Source organism: Esox lucius, chromosome 14 (assembly GCF_011004845.1).
Source record: "Esox lucius isolate fEsoLuc1 chromosome 14, fEsoLuc1.pri, whole genome shotgun sequence".
Classification (NCBI taxonomy): domain Eukaryota; kingdom Metazoa; phylum Chordata; class Actinopteri; order Esociformes; family Esocidae; genus Esox; species Esox lucius.
Window position 1 is genome coordinate 4,848,761 of NC_047582.1, and position 19,254 is coordinate 4,868,014.

General features: G+C 41.2%; 1 protein-coding gene across 3 annotated transcripts in view; it reads right to left on the reverse strand.

Moving 5' to 3' along the window:
* The window catches only part of znf462 (zinc finger protein 462), a 71,508-nt gene that overhangs the window by 5,773 nt on the left and 46,481 nt on the right, over positions 1 to 19,254 (reverse strand). For 2 of the 3 annotated variants that reach the window (XM_010892829.3, XM_010892830.4), the window contains exons 5-10: positions 16,628 to 17,010; positions 15,577 to 15,695; positions 12,652 to 12,876; positions 10,532 to 10,796; positions 9,966 to 10,102; positions 9,489 to 9,712 (exon numbers count right to left, since the gene is read on the reverse strand). In XM_010892829.3, the coding sequence (XP_010891131.2) occupies positions 9,489 to 9,712; positions 9,966 to 10,102; positions 10,532 to 10,796; positions 12,652 to 12,876; positions 15,577 to 15,695; positions 16,628 to 17,010 (1,353 nt within the window). The remainder of the gene's footprint in view (positions 1 to 9,488; positions 9,713 to 9,965; positions 10,103 to 10,531; positions 10,797 to 12,651; positions 12,877 to 15,576; positions 15,696 to 16,627; positions 17,011 to 19,254) is intronic. The other variant, XM_010892831.3, reaches the window with a different exon arrangement.

Genomic DNA, 19,254 nt, shown 5'->3' on the forward strand with positions numbered 1-19,254 from the left:
AACATATCCATATACATATATTGTTATATTGCTTTGGAATACATATTGATACAGTTGTGCTCATAAGTTTGCATACACTGGCAGAAATTGTGATATTTTAGCATTGATTTAGAAAATATGAATGATCATGCAATCTTTTATTTAAGGTTAGTGATCATATGAAGCCATGTATTATCACATAGTTGTTTGGCTCCTTTTTAAATCATAAGGATAACAGAAATCATCCAAATGGCCCTGATCAAACATTTACATACCTTTGAATGTTTGACCATGTTACAGACACATAAGGTGACAAACACAAGTGAATATATCAATTAAAGGTGAATTTCCAACACCTGTTGCTTTTTAAATTGCAATGAGTGTCTTTGTATAAATAGTCAATGAGTTTGTTAGCTCTCACGTGGATGCACTGAGCAGGCTAGATACAGATTTCTGCTCCCCCATGCGGAGAACGTCAAAAGAACTGTCAAAAGACCTGCATAACAAGATAATGGAACTTTATAAAGATGGAAAAGGATATAAAAAGATATCCAAGCCTTGCAAATGCCAGTCAGCACTGTTCAATCACTTATTAAGAAGTGGACAATTCTGGGATACCAAGCCAAGGTCAGGTAGACCAATTAAGATTGCAGCCAAAACCGCCAGAAGAATTGTTCGGAATACAAAGAAAAACCCACAGGTGACCTCAGGAGAAATACAGGCTGCTCTGGAAAATATGGTGTGGTTGTTTCAAGGAGCACAATACGATGATACTTGAACAAAAAATTAGCTGCATGGTCGAGTTTCCAGAAAGAAGCCTTTATTGCACCAATGCAACAAAAAAGCCTGGTTACAATATGCCCTACAGCAACTTGACACACGTCACAGCTTCTGGCACACTGTAATTTGGAGTGACGAGACCAAAATAGAGCTTTATGGTCACAACCATAAGCACTATGTTTGGAGAGGGGTCTATAGTGAACAGAATACCACTCCCACTGTGAATCATGGTGGTGGCTCACTGATGTTTTGGGGTGTGTGAGCTCTAAAGGCACAGGGAATCTTGTGAAAATTGATGGCAAGACGAATGCAGCATGTTATCAGAAATGGCAGACAATTTGCATTCTTATGCACGAAAGCTACACATGGGACGCTCTTGGACTTTCCAGCACAACAATGACCCTAAGCCCAAGGTCAAGTTGACCCTCCAGTGGTTACAGCAGAAAAAGGTGAAGGTTCTGGAGTGGCCATCACAGTCTCCTGACCTTAATATGTGAAGGTTCTGGAGTGGCCATCACAATCCCCTGACCTTAATATCATTGAGCCACACTGGAAAGATCTCAAACGTGCAGTTCATGCAAGACAACCAAAGACTTTGCATGACCTGGAGGCATTTTGCCAAGAGGAATGGGAGCTATACCACCTGCAAGAATTTGGAGCCTCGTAGACAACTATCACAAAAGACTGCATGCTGTCAATGATGTTAAAGGGGGCAATACACAGTATTAAGAACTAAGGATAAGCAGACTTTTAAAAAGGGGTCAATACATTTTTTTCTATGTTGTCATGTTTTGTTTTATGATTGTGCCATTCTGTTATGACTTACTGTTGAATGTGAATCCCATAAATATTTGCAAGGTTTCTTTACAAATATGACCAATTCTCCAAGGGTATGCAAACCTTTGTATATGTAAATGTATATACTATTTATACAGAGTTCAATATTAACCAAGGCCAGCTGGCCCAGGGCCAGTAAGACCTAACGCTGGGCCAGTAGACAGACAGTTCTCAATTTCCCCGTTTAAATTCATAGTATATCGTATTAAAACATTTGCTTTCATCTTTGTCAATCTTCCAATTTGATTTTTACTTGTTCTCACATTCAAATTAGTCTTTGGCGCTTCTTCTCCACCTCGGTGTGTTACAGTACCGATAACGTCTTTTTTTTTACGAATATTCGATGGCTCGTCTGTTTTGACCAATCATAGTTCATTGTGCATTCCAAAGCAGGACCCAAATAGGATATCCTAGGAGACAAAGCAAATTAGATATTTTTTGTTTTCGTGGAAGAACAGGTTCCATTGGTCGAAAACGATGATGGCAAAGGTAACGTACTGCTGTTCATCTAGTGCGTTCTTGACGAAAGCTGATAAGGGAGGGTCGTTTATTAAGGGAACACGTGTATTGCGCCCAAACGACATATTCAACATACATTATTATCTCAATGAAATTTACTGAAATGAATGTATACAATGGGGAGAACAAGTATTTGATACACTGCTGATTTTGCAGGTTTTCCTACTTACAAAGCATGTAGAGGTCTGTAATTTTTATCATAGGTACACTTCAACTGTGAGAGACGGAATAAAAAAAAAATCCAGAAAATAGTGTATCAAATACTTGTTCTCCCCACTGTACGTGACACAAAAAGGCAATTTATTATTTTGGTCAGTAAAAATATGCTTGGCAGGTGGATTTTTTCATCTACCAGTCCCCTTGGCAGGTGAGCCAAAAAAAAATTCAGACACTGTTGACAACCCTGCGGCTGCACCAATTAATCTGTTCAATGCGGATAGAGAAACCATACGGAAATGGCTTGTCGACAGTAAGTGTTAACTACGCCTGCCTAAGCGCTTGCTAGCGGTGACACACAAAAAGCCTGCCAACCAACTAGTGCAAGTACTGTATTGTGTTATTATTATGTTACCATAGATTCACTTAGTTATTTTCATGCTTTTATGTCACATCAAGTAAGTAAGCATATTCATGAAAAGATGATAATGATATTTATATTAGGTAATATTTTGACAACCATTTATTAAAAAGTAATGATGTGTGTTGCATCATATTTATGTAAACAGCAAATGCTTGTATCAGCTCTCATGTCTCATATTACATGCAAATCTGTGGTTTAAATCAATATTCTGATGATATGATATTTACATACTACCTATCTGTAAAATACAATTATATTGTGTTTTTTTGCCAGAACGGGTAAGCAGAGCCGGCCAAGAAGAGCGAATGTCTCTTACTGAGTGACTGAGTCCCCCTTGTTAAATAGCGTAGTTGTAAGAGAAGCGGATCTGTAAACTATAGGTCCCGCGCTCATATCTCCTCACAGGCAAAGTGAAGTACGAATTATTCCGTATAGACGAAAACTTCGCTGGCTAAAACCTTCAGTATCCACATTATAGTAAGCCTGAAACAAAACAGTTTACGGTTATATTGCGACTGTTTCTGGTGGATGCACACTTGCTTCCTTCGGCTCTGACAATGTTCTCCAACTACAAACCTGATTCCAAAAAAGAGTAAAAAAGGAATGGAATAATTTACAAATCTCATAAACTTATATTTAATTCACAATAGAATATAGATAACATATCGAATGTTGAAAGTGAGACATTTTGTAATGTCATGCCAAATATTGGCTCATATTGGATTTCATGAGAGCTACACTTTCCAAAAAACTTGGGAAAGGGAGCAATAAGAGGCCGGAAAAGTTAAATGTACAGATAGGGAACAGCTGGAGGAACAATTTGCAACTTATTATGTCAATTGGCAACATGATTAGGCAGAGATGGGGACAAGTCACACATGGTCAAGTCCAAGCAAGTCTCAAGTCTAAACCATCAAGTCTCCAGTCAAGTCTCAAGTCACAGTTCAGAAAAATCAAGCCAAGTCAAGTCAAGGGTTCACCCTGAGCAAGTCAAGTAAAGTCCTTATAAGTTTCAAGTCAAGTCAAGTCACAGTACTAAAGAGATGAACACACACACACACTGTCCTCTGTTTCTGACGTGCGCTCAGTGCGAAGCTCGATTTCAAAATCAAATATTTTTCTCCTCCGCAGTACAATATTTTAGGGGGACGAAGCGGAGGGATCTTGAATCAGCCTGAAGGGGTTGTATTCGCTATAACAACCGCCTCGCTATACCTTATCCCGCTTATTACATGGCTACCTACCAAATAAATCTATAATTTGACACAAAATATTGATTTCAAAAGGAATTTATTGATTTAAAAACGATTGTATTGCTTCCTCTAAAGAAAATAGTCCGTTCCGTCTCTGGTTAGAATCCTGCTGCGTCAATTGCAACGCGCTGTTTTTCATGGCAACCGTCTGTTATCAAGAAATAACACGCATTCTGCACTGGAATTCAGCCAATCCATGTAATAAGGGCTAATAATAACAACCTTATAAACTAATTATTGTGACTGAAAAACTGCCTAATATGTAATTACGCTGTAATTATTCTTGTCTGTATAAGTAAAAAAAAAAAACTCTTGTTTTTTTTTTGTTTAAGTGCTAGTAATCACATCGGCGCCTCCATGTTAGCCTTTCATGCAGTAAAGTTAACTGTTATGGTGTAAGCACAATGCTTTTTAGTTTCCACACGCAGTCCACAAACACTTGAAAATGCCCACATTTAATACAGACATTATAGACAATGTGTAATAATATACATGCCCGCTCATTTTAAGATGCCCATCAACATTACAATTCAGGCTATGCCACTGTTATAGTCAAATTCCCTTACATCTATTTACCAGACGTATTCAGTAATGATAATGGTCACATTTATAACAAGAACAAAAAAACAAACATAATATGCAACCAAGGCCAAATTATGACAAACAAAAGATTAATTAATTACATTAGTATCTTAATCGTTATAGATCTTAGTGAAACTGAATATAAAGAGATTACTTTCTTACCTTTCCTTGTGGTTCTTAAAATAACGAATGAAATTTGACGTTGTTGCATATTTTGCATCTGGCAAATCTTTTTTTATTCACACGGTCCAGTTCAAAGTCCTTGTATCCAAACCATACTATTTGTGGAGCTCGACTAACGTTACTGTCTGCCATGTTTGGCGCGGTTTGAATTGTGCAGCGTTAAAGGCACATACGCTGATTAGTGGTGCTGAAGTCACAACATATAGAATAATTTGATTGCTGTTTGTTTATTATAAGTTCAAGTCATTGTCGAGTCTTCCACTTCAAGTCAAGTCTCAAGTAACTTGTTCTCAAGTCAAAGTCAAGTCATTTTCATACTTTAATCAAGCAAGTCACAAGTCCTGAAAATGGTGACTGGAGTGAGACTCCAGTCAAGTCATGTGACTCGAGTCCCCCACCTCTGTGATTGGGTATAAAAAGAGCCTCTCATCCAAAGATTCAGAGAATCTGGAACAATCTCTGTGTGTAGGGGGTCATGGCCGGAAAACCATACTGGATTCCCGTGATCTTCGTGCCCTCAGACGGCACTGCATCACATACAGGAATGATACTGTAATGGAAATCACAACATGGGCTCAGGAATACTTCCAGGAAACATTGTTGGTGAACACAATCCACCGCGCCATTCGCCGTTGCCAGCTGAAACTCTATAGGTCAAAAAAGAAGCCGCATCTAAACAGGATCCAGAAGCGCAGGAGTTTTCTCTGGGCCAAGGATAATTTAAAATGGACTGTGGCAAAGTGGAAAAGTGTTCTGTGGTCAGACTAATCAAAATTTGAAGTTAATTATGGAAAACTGGGACGCCATATCATCTGGACTAAAGAGGAGAAGGACAACCCAAGTTGTTATCAGCACTCAGTTCAGAAGCCTGCATCTCTGATGGTATGGGGTTGCATGAGTGCATGTGGCATGGGCAGCCTACACATCTGGAAGGCACCATCAATGCTGACAGTTAAATCCAAGTTCTAGAACAACATACGCTCCCATCCAGACGTCGTCTCTTTCAGGGAAGACCTTGCATTTTCCAACATGACAATGCCAGACCACATACTGCATCAATTACAATGTCATGGCTGCATAGAAGAAGGATCCAGGTACTGAAATGGCCAGCCTGCAGTCCAGATCTTTCACCCATAGAAAACATTTAGCGCATCATAAAGAGGAAGCTGTGACAAAGAAGACCTAAGACAGTTGAGTAACTAGAAGCCTGTATTAGACAAGAATGGGACAATATTCCTATTCATAAACTTGAGGAACTTTTCTCCTCAGTCCCCAGATGTTTGCAGTCTGTTATAAAAAGAAGAGGGGATGCCACACAGTGGTAAACATGGCCTTGTCAACTTTTTTGATGTCATGAAATTTAAAATCAACTTATCTTTCCCTTAAAGTGATACATTTTATCAGTTTAAACATTGTATATGTCATCTATGTTGTATTCTGAATAAAATATTGAAATTTGAAACTTCCACATCATTGCATTCTGTTTTGATTCACAATTGTACAGTGTCCCAACTTGTTTGGAATCGGGTTTGTATGAGAATTGGTTTTTCCAGCAGGACAATGCTCCATGCCACACAGCCAGGTCAATCAAGGTGTGGATGGAGGACCACCAGATCAAGAACCTGTCATGGCCAGCCCAATCTCCAGACCTGAACCCCAATGAAAACCTCTGGAATATGATCAAGAGGAAGATGGATAGTCACAAGCCATCAAACAAAACCGAGCAACTTGAATTTTTGTGCCAGGAGTGGCATTAGGTCACCCAACAGCATACCAAGACGCATGAAAGCTGTGATTAAAAATGAGGGTTATTCCACCAAATATTGATTTCTGAACTTTTCCTAAGTATAAAAACTTTAGTGGTTATTTTGACCAGTTGTTATTTTCTACAAATAAATACTCTAAATGACAATATTTTTATTTGGAATTTGGGAGTAATGTTGTCAGTTTATAGAATAAAAAAAAATGTTTTACTCAAACACATACCTATGAATAGTAAAACCAGAGAAACTGATAATTTAGCTGTGGTCTCTTAATTTTTTCCAGAGCTGTATATACAGTACCAGTCAAAGATTTGTACACACCTACTCATTCAAGGGTATTTCCTTTCCGCATTATTTTCCACACCATCGAATATTATTGAAGACCTCAGAACTATGAAATAACACGTAAGGAATAATGTAGCAACCAAAAAAGTGTTTGACAGATCAATATACATTTCATAATGTAGATTATTTAAAGTAGCCACCCTTTGCCTTGATCACAGTTTTGCACGCACTTGGCATTCTCTCAAACAGCGCCATGAGGTAGTCACCTGTGATGTTTTGGCAACAGTCTTAAATAAGTTGAGCAGTTGCTGGCTGCTTTTCCTTCACTCTGCAGTCCAACTCATCCCAAACCATCTCATTTGGGCTGAGGTCGGATGATTGTGGAGGCCAGGTCATCTGATGCAGCACCATCACGCTCCTTCTTGGTCAAATAGCCCTTACACAGCCTGGAGGTACAGCGATCAGCCATAACATTATGACCACCTGCCTAATATTGTGTAGGTCCCCATTTTGCTGCCAAAACAGCCCTGACGCATCGAGGCATGGACTCCACTAGACCTCTGAAGGTGTGCTATGGTATCTGGCACCAAGACGTTAGCAGCAGATCCTTTAAGTCCTGTAAGGTGAGGCCTCCATGGATCGGACTTGTTTGTCTAGCACGTCCAACAGATGCTTGATTGGATTGAGTTCTGGGAAATCTGGAGGCCAAGTCCTCAAACCATTCCTGAACCATTTTTTCTTTGTGGCAGGGCGCATTATCCTCCTGAAAGAGGCCAATGCCATCAGTGAATGCCGTTGCCATGAAAGGGTGTATATGGTCTGCAACAATGCTTAGGTAGGTGGTACGTGTTAAAGTGACATCCATATGAATGGCAGGACACAAGGTTTCCCAGCAGAACATTGCCCAAAGCATCACACTGCCTCCACCGGCTTGCCTCCTTCTCATAGTGGATCCTGGTGCCATATTGTTCTCCAGGCCAGCGACGCACCCAGCCATCCATGTGTTGTAAAAGGAAAAGTGATTCATCAAACTGCGATGCACCTTTCTGTCAGTACCATCATTAACATTTTCAGCAAGTAGCTTATCTGTTGGATCGGACTACACGGGCCAACCTTCGCTCTTCTCAGGTAAACATTTCTGAATTATTATAATTTCTTCCTTCAAATATTTTAAGATTTTTGATTTCCATGAGCTGTAAGCCGTAATCATCAAGACTGAAACAAAAAAGGCTTGAAATGTTTCAGTTTGTGTAATTCATCTAGAATATATGAAGGTGTCACTTTTTGATTGGAATTACAGAAATGTTTTTACTTCCACAATATTCTAATTTGAGATTAATTGAGATTAATTACCAATATAATTTGAAGTTAATTACCGATTTCTGACGCAGGTAACTCTAATGAGCAATAAGATAGAAAGAAAATTTAAAAATGCACTTTTAACTTGGCCTGTTAATTGAAATGCATTCCAGGTGACAGCTTAATGAAGCTGGTTAGAGAATGCAAAGAGTGTGCAAAGCTGTCATCAATGCAAAGGTGGCTACTGAAGAATCTACAGTTCAGGACAAAGTACTGAATAAAGGATCTAAATACATTTATACGTGAGATACTTCGTTTTAAATTGGCACACATTTCTAGAAACATCTTGTTCGCTTTGTCATAATTGAGTATTTTTTTAGATTGATGGAAATATATAAAAGATGTGTGTAACACGACAAAATGTGCAGAAAGTGAAGCAGTCTGAATACTTTTTAAAGGCACTATATATTGTACAACCCTAGAGCACTGCACCATGATTGACAGTTTTCCTGTCAGAAAAAGTTGCTGTAATTGGCTATTAGTACAAACAATGAGCACACAGTAAGAATAACGTATCTCTTCCTCCCCATGAAAGGCAGCTAGCACTGCTGTCTCTATGGGTGCCCTTTTAAGTTTAATATATACTTCAACCTCATGAAATGCCATCTGCCCTCGCTCAGCATCTCATGCATTACCCCCATTAAGGGACTAAGGGAAATGAAATCTACACTTTGTGATACGCTCTGTGAATAGAGAGCGCGTAGCACTCTTTCTACCAACGATGTAGTGTTGTGTGTTGAAAGATATAACAACTATGATAAAGTACTGAAATAATGTAGAACTTGTTAGACATTCATATAAAATGCACCAAAATCACTTGAAGGTATTGTTTTACAAGTGTATCTGAGCCTTTTGGGGTTTTATCTATGAGAGTAAAGGGTGCCAAAACAGAACTGTATCCAAGTTGGCATGGTCGTGATATCGCCTTAGAATGATAGCCTTCGAGAACTGCCCTCTATAAACAGTCAGTAGCTAATTTTGTATCACTTTCTTTTTAAAACCATCACATCGTGCCAAATGTAAGCTCTCCAGGTAGCTTTGAAACAGGTGAATTACAGACTGTTGTGAAGGCTACCCTGGAGTGAAAACAATTGCCAAAAGGGAAGAGCATATTGCAGCTGTCTTATGAAAACCTTGTAACTACATTTTTGGCAAAACCTAGTTTTTTCTCCCCTTAACTCTACTTTTCACGACTAGAGGACCCATTGATACCAATGTCTTAAAAGTTATTTAAAATGGCGTCAGAAGGCTGGTTACTGTATAATCACTAGTGGTACACTGGAGTGGAGATAAGAGGGTCTTCTAACAAGACATCTGATCCAGGGTGCATGCTGGGACTGCGTGCCTGTAGCTCTGAGACAGACCCACCTTGTGCTCGTCTCGGAGGTGGGCCTCCAGCTGGTGGCGCTGCCTACTGTCGTAGTAGCACAGCTGGCACTGGTAGGGTTTGATCTCGTTGTGCTTGGCGATGTGTAGCTGCAGGCTCTGGTCGTTGGAGCAGGTGAAGGTGCACTTGTGGCAGCGGAACACCACACCAGCCAGGTGGCGAGACAGCTTGGAGCGAGAGACCTCCAGAGGGACCACTCGCTCCTCTGGAGGGAGGCAAGGAGGAGGAGGAGAGAGCAATCATAGGGAGGGAGAGGGAGATTAATATTGTGTCAACAACGTCATAGCACCTCTTAACTGGAAGGTTGTAAATTACAGCTAATCCCCCTCGTGTGCGATGTCTGACAGGGCGAGACAAGCGCAAATGGGGACTTCTTGCTCAGTGAGATACCTCTGACTGGTTCGTTCTTTCCCTCCATTGCTATCCAAGTGCACAAAGCAACGTGTTCGATGGCTTACCCCTGTGCAGGACAATGTGGTCGATCATGCTGCTCTTGTATTTGGTGTGGTAGAGACAGAGGGGACAGCGCAGATCTTTGGGACTCTCATCCGGAACCAGAGTGTGTCCCGCCTCCACATGCATGGTGAATGTCGACCTGAGGAGAACGGGATAGGTGTAATGATGCCAATCAGAGTAAGAAAACAAGCAAACGTGCTTGTATACTTTCTTTTGCAGACCAAACATCATTAAAAAGTAAACGTGTCCCTTATTATTTATTTTGTTTGCCCTATTTTGGTTTGAGCAGTTTGATAGGAAGCAGAGCAACTTGGCAGTTCGGAGGATACGTCTCTTCAACTCAAACGAGCCTGACAAAAGTTGCAACGACGAGGCAAGGCCAAAAGCTGCTAATTCGAATTGGGTAAAAGAAACAGAGTACTTTTCAAAGTGAAGGTCAGAGGCGAAGAATCTTGGATTCTACATTCCAGTGTGGTTTGAGAGGGTAGAAAATAGGACGTGAGGACTAAAGTAGATGCCCTGAAAAAGAGACCACGTTGTGTTGACGCAGTTAATTGTGTGTCCTTACTTGGAGCAGGTGAAGAAGGAGCAGTCTTTGCACTTGAACAGCTTCTTGCCCCCGTGTCGATCCCTGTAGTGGCGTCTCAGGCTTTGCATGTACCCCGAACTGAACTCGCAGAACTCACAGGTTAGGATGCCGTCCGGACGGGAGTCTGAAGCCGCGCCCTGGGGCGGTGTGGCGGGCCCGGACGACGCCACGTGACTGCGAGACGCCAGTTGGTAGTGGCTTAGCTGCTGCCTCACGTCCGCTGGCTCATGCAAGTACCCGCCGTCTAGGAGAAGTTACAGAGTGTGAGAGGTGTATCAATTTTCAGAGGTCTGTAATTCACAAAATAAAACAAAAACGTCCTGCTAAATAACCATGGCTTAAACTCTGGAATTAGTAGGTGAACACACAAACAGATATACACCGTTGGACTTGCTGTAATCAATTTGTTGTATCTGTTGTCTTTGGTTTTCCCTTGCTGTCCAATTTTTGTATTGTTGTTGTGGGTTTTTTTGGGCCACTGGCATATTGTGCGAGTCATTTCTTTGGTTGGGTGGGGTGAAGATGGACCTAAACAAAAACTTAAGTAGTTGAATGACCAGATTTTCTTAGTGGGATGTGTGCGGATATGGTAAAACTATGATGAATAACTACCATAAACTAGGTTACAGTATGTAGAACTTCCACAGGGTCTGATAAGTAGCACAATTTACCCAATGAGACAGAAAGAGCAAATATTGTTTTATAATCTGAATAGATTGAAGTGAGTTGGGTTTTGCTTCTAGAATTCCAGAGGATTCTAGGATTGGAATTCAAACCCACCACAACTTTGCTGGGACATCCCTGAACTGTAACTTTGACTTTACAACTCCCGCCACTTCCCAGTCCACAGTACCAGTGTAGTGTATGATATTAGTGAGCAACCTCATCTACTTGTCCTACTTCCAGGGTACACCACATCAATAAATTAAACCAAGAACTGGTAATAGGATGTCTGCATGTTTGAAATGCCTCATTCAGCGCTGTGGCAAGACAAAGCCAGCGCAGAAGGTGTCAGAAAGAAAGACTGCCCTGTGACTTTTTAAAATGCATGTAATGCATTTCTTCCACTTTTACTTGCGAAAGAGAAAAATGTCTAAATCCACCAGCTCCACAACTTGATTCATAACCGCAATCTATCCTCTGTAAAAAAGAAGATTATGTGGATGGGAGGGCAGCTAGAATAAAATGTCTTGAGAAAGAAGAATCTCTATTCTTAAATGCTAGTAGTAGAAGTCAATACTTCTGTCCAGGAGCGATGTGACAGTGAAGAACAAACATGAACCAGGCAGCCGAGCCCCCAGGGAGTTGAGGAGATCAAACAAGGGAAGATAGCTAAAGAAATAGCAGTTAAAAAAAAATGCACACCGACAGAACAACCACAACCAGTCAAGAAACAGTCGAGAGCTTTCATAGGAGAAACCTACACCTAAACAGCAATCCATCGGCTTTACCATGTAACCAAGCTAAAAGATTAAGGGAGAGATATTTGATATGTTTACGGTCCACCCTAAATGCTTCATTTGTCTCACATAGCCAACGGTGACATGGCTGTTGCATTCCACAGGGCTTCTCTGCTCGACTCCACGTCTACCTAGAGGGAAAATTCCATTGTGCCAGCAGCTAGATGACAGCTGCCAAGAACATTCTAGAACAGAGTGGTTGGTCGGTTGGAGGGCCACGCACCTGACACACTAGCTGAACACCTTCTGGGCTAAACAAAAAAGGTAGTTCCTGTTTGATCAGGTCTAACAACATTTATCTAGTGATTTCCAAGGTTGACTGTGCCGTTGTTTCTTCCCTAGCAGAATGCTGGCAATGGGGAATATCCTATTGACTGCCCTTGGTGTTGTCCCAGCCTGGAACAACATTACTTGTTTTGGTATCTAATGGACAATGTGTCATTAACAGCTCTTTTGAGGCCATATGCGACCAACCTGCTTACGAAAAGAAAAAAAAGATCAACTGTGAAGCTAATAACGACAACTTTTGGTACATTTGGAAAACAGGTCTGTGTCAGTATGACTTCCTGATCAAATAAAATTACATAAAAAAAAGGGTCAATAAAAGTCTCCTGATCTGCTTGGTCATACACCTCTTACCGTCAAGGTTAGGAGTTAGGGATGTCTGGTGAGGATCTGAGCCTAATCTGAGAGTCCTGGCCTGGGGACCAATTGCGCCCTGCTGGCCCTGGGTATGGGTGGTAGCGCCAGCACGCAGTCTTGGGAGAGTCAGTGGCTCCCCATGGTCCCTCAGTGAGTGCTCCTTCAGCTGGCTTATAGTCATTGAGGAGAAGGGGCAGGACAAACACTTATATGTGTTCTCGCCTGTAAAAAAATATTAATATATAAATAATAATACAAGTGTTTTATTGAGTGCTTTTCAATTCATAAAAATTCCTGTTTGTCAATCAATGTCATGAATCTTTCCTAAAGTTACGGTTTAAACTAACTGAAAATGACTGATACTTCAAAAGCAAGCAATCTTTGGCAAAAGCGCAGACATACAGTGGGGCAGAAAAGTATTTAGTCAGCCACCAGTTCTTCCACTTAAAAAGATGAGAGAGGCCTGTAATTTTCATCATAGGTACACTTCCACTATGAGAGACAAAATTAGAAAACAAAATCCTGAAAATCAATTTTTTTAATGAATTTATTGGTAAATTCCTCTGTAAAATAAGTATTTGGTCACCTACAAACAAGCAAGATTTCTGTCTCTCACAGACCTGTAATTTCTTCTTTAAGAGGCTTCTCTGTCCTACACTCGTTACCTGTATTAATGGCACCTGTTTGAACTTGTTATCAGTATAAAAGACACCTGTCCACAACCTCAAACAGTCACACTCCAAACTCCACTATGGCCAAGACCAAAGAGCTGTCAAAGGACACCAGAAACAAAATTGTAGACCTGCACCAGGCTGGGAAGACTGAATCTGCAATAGGTAAGCAGCTTGGTGTGAAGAAATCAACTGTGGGAGCAATTATAAGAAAATGGAAGACATACAAGACCACTGATAATCTCCCTCGATCCGGGGCTCCATGCAAGATCTCACCCCGTGGGGTCAAAATGATCACAAGAACGGTGAGCTAAAATCCCAGAACCACCCGGGGGGACCTAGTGAATGACCTGCAGAGAGCTGGGTCCAAAGTAACAAAGGCTACCATCAGTAACACACTACGCTGCCAGGGACTCAAATCCTGCAGTGCCAGACGTGTCCCTCTGCTTAAGCCAGTACATGTCCAGACCTGTCTGAGGTTTGCTAGAGAGCATTTGGATGGTCCAGAAGAGGTTTGGGAGAATGTCATATGGTCAGATGAAACCAAAATTTAACTTTTTGGTAAAAACTCAACTCGTCGTGTTTGGAATGTTTGAATGGGGCCATGTATCGTGAGATTTTGCGTGAAAACCTCCTTCCATCAGTAAGGGCATTGAAGATGGCTGGGTCTTTCAGCATTACAATGATCCCAAACACACTGCCCGGGCAACGAAGGAGTGACTTCGTTAAAGCATTTCAAGGTCCTGGAGTGGCCTAGCCAGTCACCAGATCTCAACCCGATAGAAAATCTTTGGAGGGAGTTGACAGTCTGTGTTGCCCAGCGACAGCCCCAAAACATCACTGCTCTAGAGGAGATCTGCATGGAGGAATAGGCCGAAATACCAGCAACAGTGTGTGAAAACCTTGTGAAGACTTACAGAAAATGTTTGAACTCTGTCATTGCCAACAAAGGGTATATAACAAAGTATTGAGATTATATTTTGTTATTGACAAAATTACTTATTTTCCACCATAATTTACCAATAGATTCATTAAAAGTCCTACAATGTGATTTTCTGGATTATTTCTTCTAATTTTGTCTCTCATAGTTGAAGTGTACCTATGATGAAAATTACAGGCCTCTCTCATCTTTTTAAGTGGGAGAACTTTTGGTGGCTGACTAAATACTTTTTTGCCCCACAGTATTTGTTTACAGACTTTTGGGACCGGCTTTATTCAAGACAGTTTGGGGTTAAAACATCTCAGTCAACACAAGACACAAAAATCTGCCTCTGTCACCAGTTTTCCTTTTTATGATGACCATTCAAAGATGAATCGATTGGTTTGATACTATATTGTAAGGCCAAGAGCTTGCAGCAAATCCAGACAGAACGGACCACGGCATGTGGCTGCTGACGGATTTGAAAAGGATGGCGCCGACACTAATTTTCTGCCGCTTTACCCTTGAATGACTTTTGCACCGTATCTAGACGACCAGCTTTCACATGCCTCGAGCTATGGATTGCACAGCATTCACATGATCTATTGCCATAGAAACAATCAAAACCCACAACCAAAGTGCTTGATGCAAGGATGGGGAGATTGATACAACATGATGTATACAAGCGGAATTGAAAGAAAAATTATGTTTTGACAAAAGAATCACCAGTGGACCACACTGGAACCCTTTTCAAAATGTAATGAAATCCTTAATGGCTCAGGTTGGGAGTCGATTAGCAACAGCTGATGGTTGTTGACTCATCTTTCGATGTTCTCTTCCAATAATAACAGAGACAACAATCATAACTAGTCCTTTTACGTTCATTTTCATGATTGACTATTGCACGATTTTCTCTTCTTTGGTTTGGGTTCACTGGATACATCTGTGTTTATTGCAGTCTTTTTTTAAACGGGAAATACCAAATGGTGAAAACACACAGATTCTTATACGCCACCTTGCATATGTCCGATATTTGCTGAACAAAATTTCCCTGTAGAGGACATTAAAGAATAACAATGTAAGTGTAGTAGTCATACATGTAGGACAGAGCACAGCCCAGGCTGATGTCAATAACTCTTTAGCCTGAGCAAGATATTCGCTCATAACGTGCTACTAGGCCTACCGTTTCCAATGGCTGACCACTGGTTGTGACTTCACTTACCTAATGTGTTTCAGGGGGACTGTGGATATGCAAAATAATATTTCCATTTCACACCTGTGTGGTAGACTATATGAATAGTATGTACTGCAATATTCTATACTTGTTTTTACCTGCGTGTGCTTTATGCAGATGACTCTTCAAGCGGCTCAGGTAGGCAGACTTAAATGGACAGAGCTTGCATCTAAAAGGCTTGTGGTGTCCATGGTGTGATTGCACGTGTCTGTCCAAACTGAGGAGAGAAACAAAATTAGAGAGCGCAGGGAAGGGGGGTTAGACAGGGCAGAGAGAGAGACGGAGAAAAAGAGTTCTAGAGAAAGATGTCACCACACGATTGAAGACATCACAACGGAATACTTGCTGGGAAGTACAAGGAATTTGTTCACACCTACAGTATGGAGATTTTATTTTTCCAGAACCACAACTAGCAGTGCATTTCCATTGGCCATTGGGAAAAAGATCTACCACAATCCCAGTGTCCCTAGTGTGTCTGACTGCAAACCACACAGAAGGTATCTGGGGAATATGAGTGTGTTTTCATCCCAGCCTCTTGGGTGGCATGGGAACGCATTTACTTTCTGGGTCACATGCTATACAGCGGGATTACACAAGGGAGCTTGACAAAGATGAGGTCTTTCAGCTCTTGGATAAGAAGACAAATTATACTATCAAAATGGCTGCAGTGACTCACTGGATTGGACTGGACTGAGTTTTGCAGGTAATGTGCACTCAGTTTAGCCCGTTGCCAGATCTGTTTTTGGTCTTTACTATTCCGGTGCTGTCACTGTCAGTCATAAACACACTGGCACCACCACATACTACGTTCAAGGAAATTTGGAACTGGGAACTCGGTAATCTCTCTTTCAAGATAACTAAGAAATGTATAATAAAAAATCTGAAACTCAACAATCATCTTAGAGCTCAGATTTGAAGTTGAAGAGTTGAAGATTGATGACATGATTTTTAATTTCAAACATAAAGCAGAGCTCAGTAGACATGTTTTGGGTTTAGGTTAGGTTTAGGATAAGGTTAAGATGAAAAGAAAATAGATTTTCTATTGGGATCCAATTTTGATGTCCTCTTTTATTTAGCTACTTTAAATCTGTGTGTTTGCGTGTGAGACATGCAGTGCACCAAGAACTACCCATGTCTAAGTCCGCTTACTTGTGTCTGAAGGGGGAGACAAACTGGCAGTACTGGCAGCTGTACTTGTCCTCTCTGGTGAACATGGCCATGGCCGAGTGACTCCTCTCATGGGACCTTAGCCCCTGCATGGACATGAAGACGCGGTCACACTGGGTGCACGGGTGTCCCCCCACCAGCCTCTCCTTCCCCTCACCAGCGGATGCCATCTCTGCCCCGACTGCCGACGACATCCCAACTGCCATCTCCGCAGTCTCCATGGCAACAGAGGCCCCTGCAACCATCATCGTCATGTCTTTGGGGACCGACTCGTCAGCAGGGTCGTCGGTCACCTCTACGGCCTCCCCATTAGTGAGACTGCGCTCCGTAGGGATGGTGGATAACGGCACATCTGTCACTTCCTGCTAAGGACAGAAGAATAACAAAAGTGTCATGAAAGAGATTTATTTCAGTTTTCCCGACATCAAACCAAGTCATCCACACTATCAGAATGGAATCTCTGAACAATAATACTAGCAGTTACAGTCATGTCCTATGTAGACTAATGACCTATGGTCACAAAATCAAGCCACATCCAAAACTGTTAACTGTTAACTAAAAAGCTGCACTATTGCTGCACTCAAAACTTGTCATATTACCCTGCACCTAGATAGCATTGTAAATACAGGAACTGTAAATGAGTCCATCAACTGTTAATCCATGTACAGTATAATAATCACTGCTCATATCCTACTATACAAGTACAGTGAGGGAAAAAAGTATTTGATCCCCTGCTGATTTTGTACGTTTGCCCACTGACAAAGAAATTATCAGTCTATAATATTAATGGTAGGTTTATTTGAACAGTGAGAGACAGAATAATAACAAAAGAATCCAGAAAAACGCATGTCAAAAATGTTATAAATTTATTTGCATATTAATGAGTGAAATAAGTATTTGATCCCCTCTCAATCAGAAAGATTTCTGTCTCCCTGAGCCTTCAGTACACACAACCACAATTATGTGGAAGACTGCTGACTTGACAGTTGTCCAGAAGACACTCATTGACACCCTCCATGAGGAGGGTAAGACACAGAAGGTCATTGCTGGAAGGGCTGGGTGTTCGCAGAGTGCTGTATCAAAGCATATTCATGGAAAGTTGACTGGAAGGGAAAAGTCTGGTAGGAAAAGGTGCACAAGCAACAGGGATGACCGCAGCCTTGAGAGGATTGTCAAGCGAAGCCGATTCAAGAACTTGGGGGAGCTAAACAAGGAGTGGACTGGCTGGAGTCAGTGCATCAAGAGCCACCACACACAGACGTGTCCAGGAAATGGGCTTTAAGTGTTGCATTCCTAGTGTCAAGCCACTCCTAAACCAGAGACAATGTCAGAAACATCTTACCTGGGCAAAGTGGTCCAAAGTCCTCTCTCCAGATCAAAGTACATTTTGCATTTCATTTGGAAATCAAGGTCCCAGAGTCTGGAGGAAGAGTGGAGAGGCACAGAATCCAAGTTGCTTGAGGTCCAGTGTGAAGTTTCCACATTCAGTGATGATTTGGGTTGCCATATCATCTGCTAGTGTTGGTCCACTGTGTTTTATGAAGTCCAGAGTCAATGCAGACATCTACCAGGAGATTTAAGAGCATTTTATGCTTCCATCTGCTGACAAGCTTTATGGAGTTGCTGATTTCCTTTTCCAGCAGGACTTGGCAAATGCCCAAAGGACCAAAATGACTGGTAACTGGTTTCCTGCCCATGGTATTACTGGGCCTGACAGGCCAGCCAACTCGCCTGACCTGAACCCCATAGAGAATCTATGGGGTTTAGTGAAGAGCAAAATGAGATACACCAGACCCAACAAAACAAACGAGCTGAATGCCCCTTTCAAAGCAACCTGGGCTTCCATAAGACCCCAGCAGTGCCACACACCGATTGCCTCCATGCCACGCCGCATTGATGCAGTCATTCGTGCAAAAGGAGCCCGACCAAGTATTGAGTATATACATTAAAATACTTAGGAATGTTATGAGTTAATTAGCTGATTAGAGCTCTTCTTAGGTCAACATTTCTGTATTATAAATGTTTTATTCTAATATTTTGAGATACTGGATTTTTGATTTCCATGAGCTGTAAGCCATAATCATCAAGATTGAAACAAAAAAGTATTGAAATGTTTCACTTTATGTGTAATGTAAAAACAGCTCATCACACAAAGTAAACCATCATGCTATGGTGCTGCTTCTCTTCAGCGGGGATGGCCTTTTAACACAAAAACAACCCAAAGCACCCTGCCAAATCAACAAAACAATACCTTGTGCAATGTAATGTAATGGCCCAGCCAGAGCTTAGACCTCAATCCTATAGAAAATCTGTAGCCTAAAAAGGGTTGTGCACATAATATCCCATCACAATTTGACTTGGCTTGAACTCTTCTGAAAACAGAATCAGAACTCCTGCTGTAATCCAAGCAAAAGATTATTCCACAAAGTATTAGTTGAGGGGTGTGCATAGAGGGATGTTCACACAAATGCATTGACAGTGTTTATTTTATTTTTTCAATAAATAAAATCTGACATGGTGAAAAACAGGTCTGACATGATTTGTCTTGATTTCAGTCTTCACATAAACAAAACCTGCGTTTTCTTTATTGGTGTGTTGACTTTTGATAT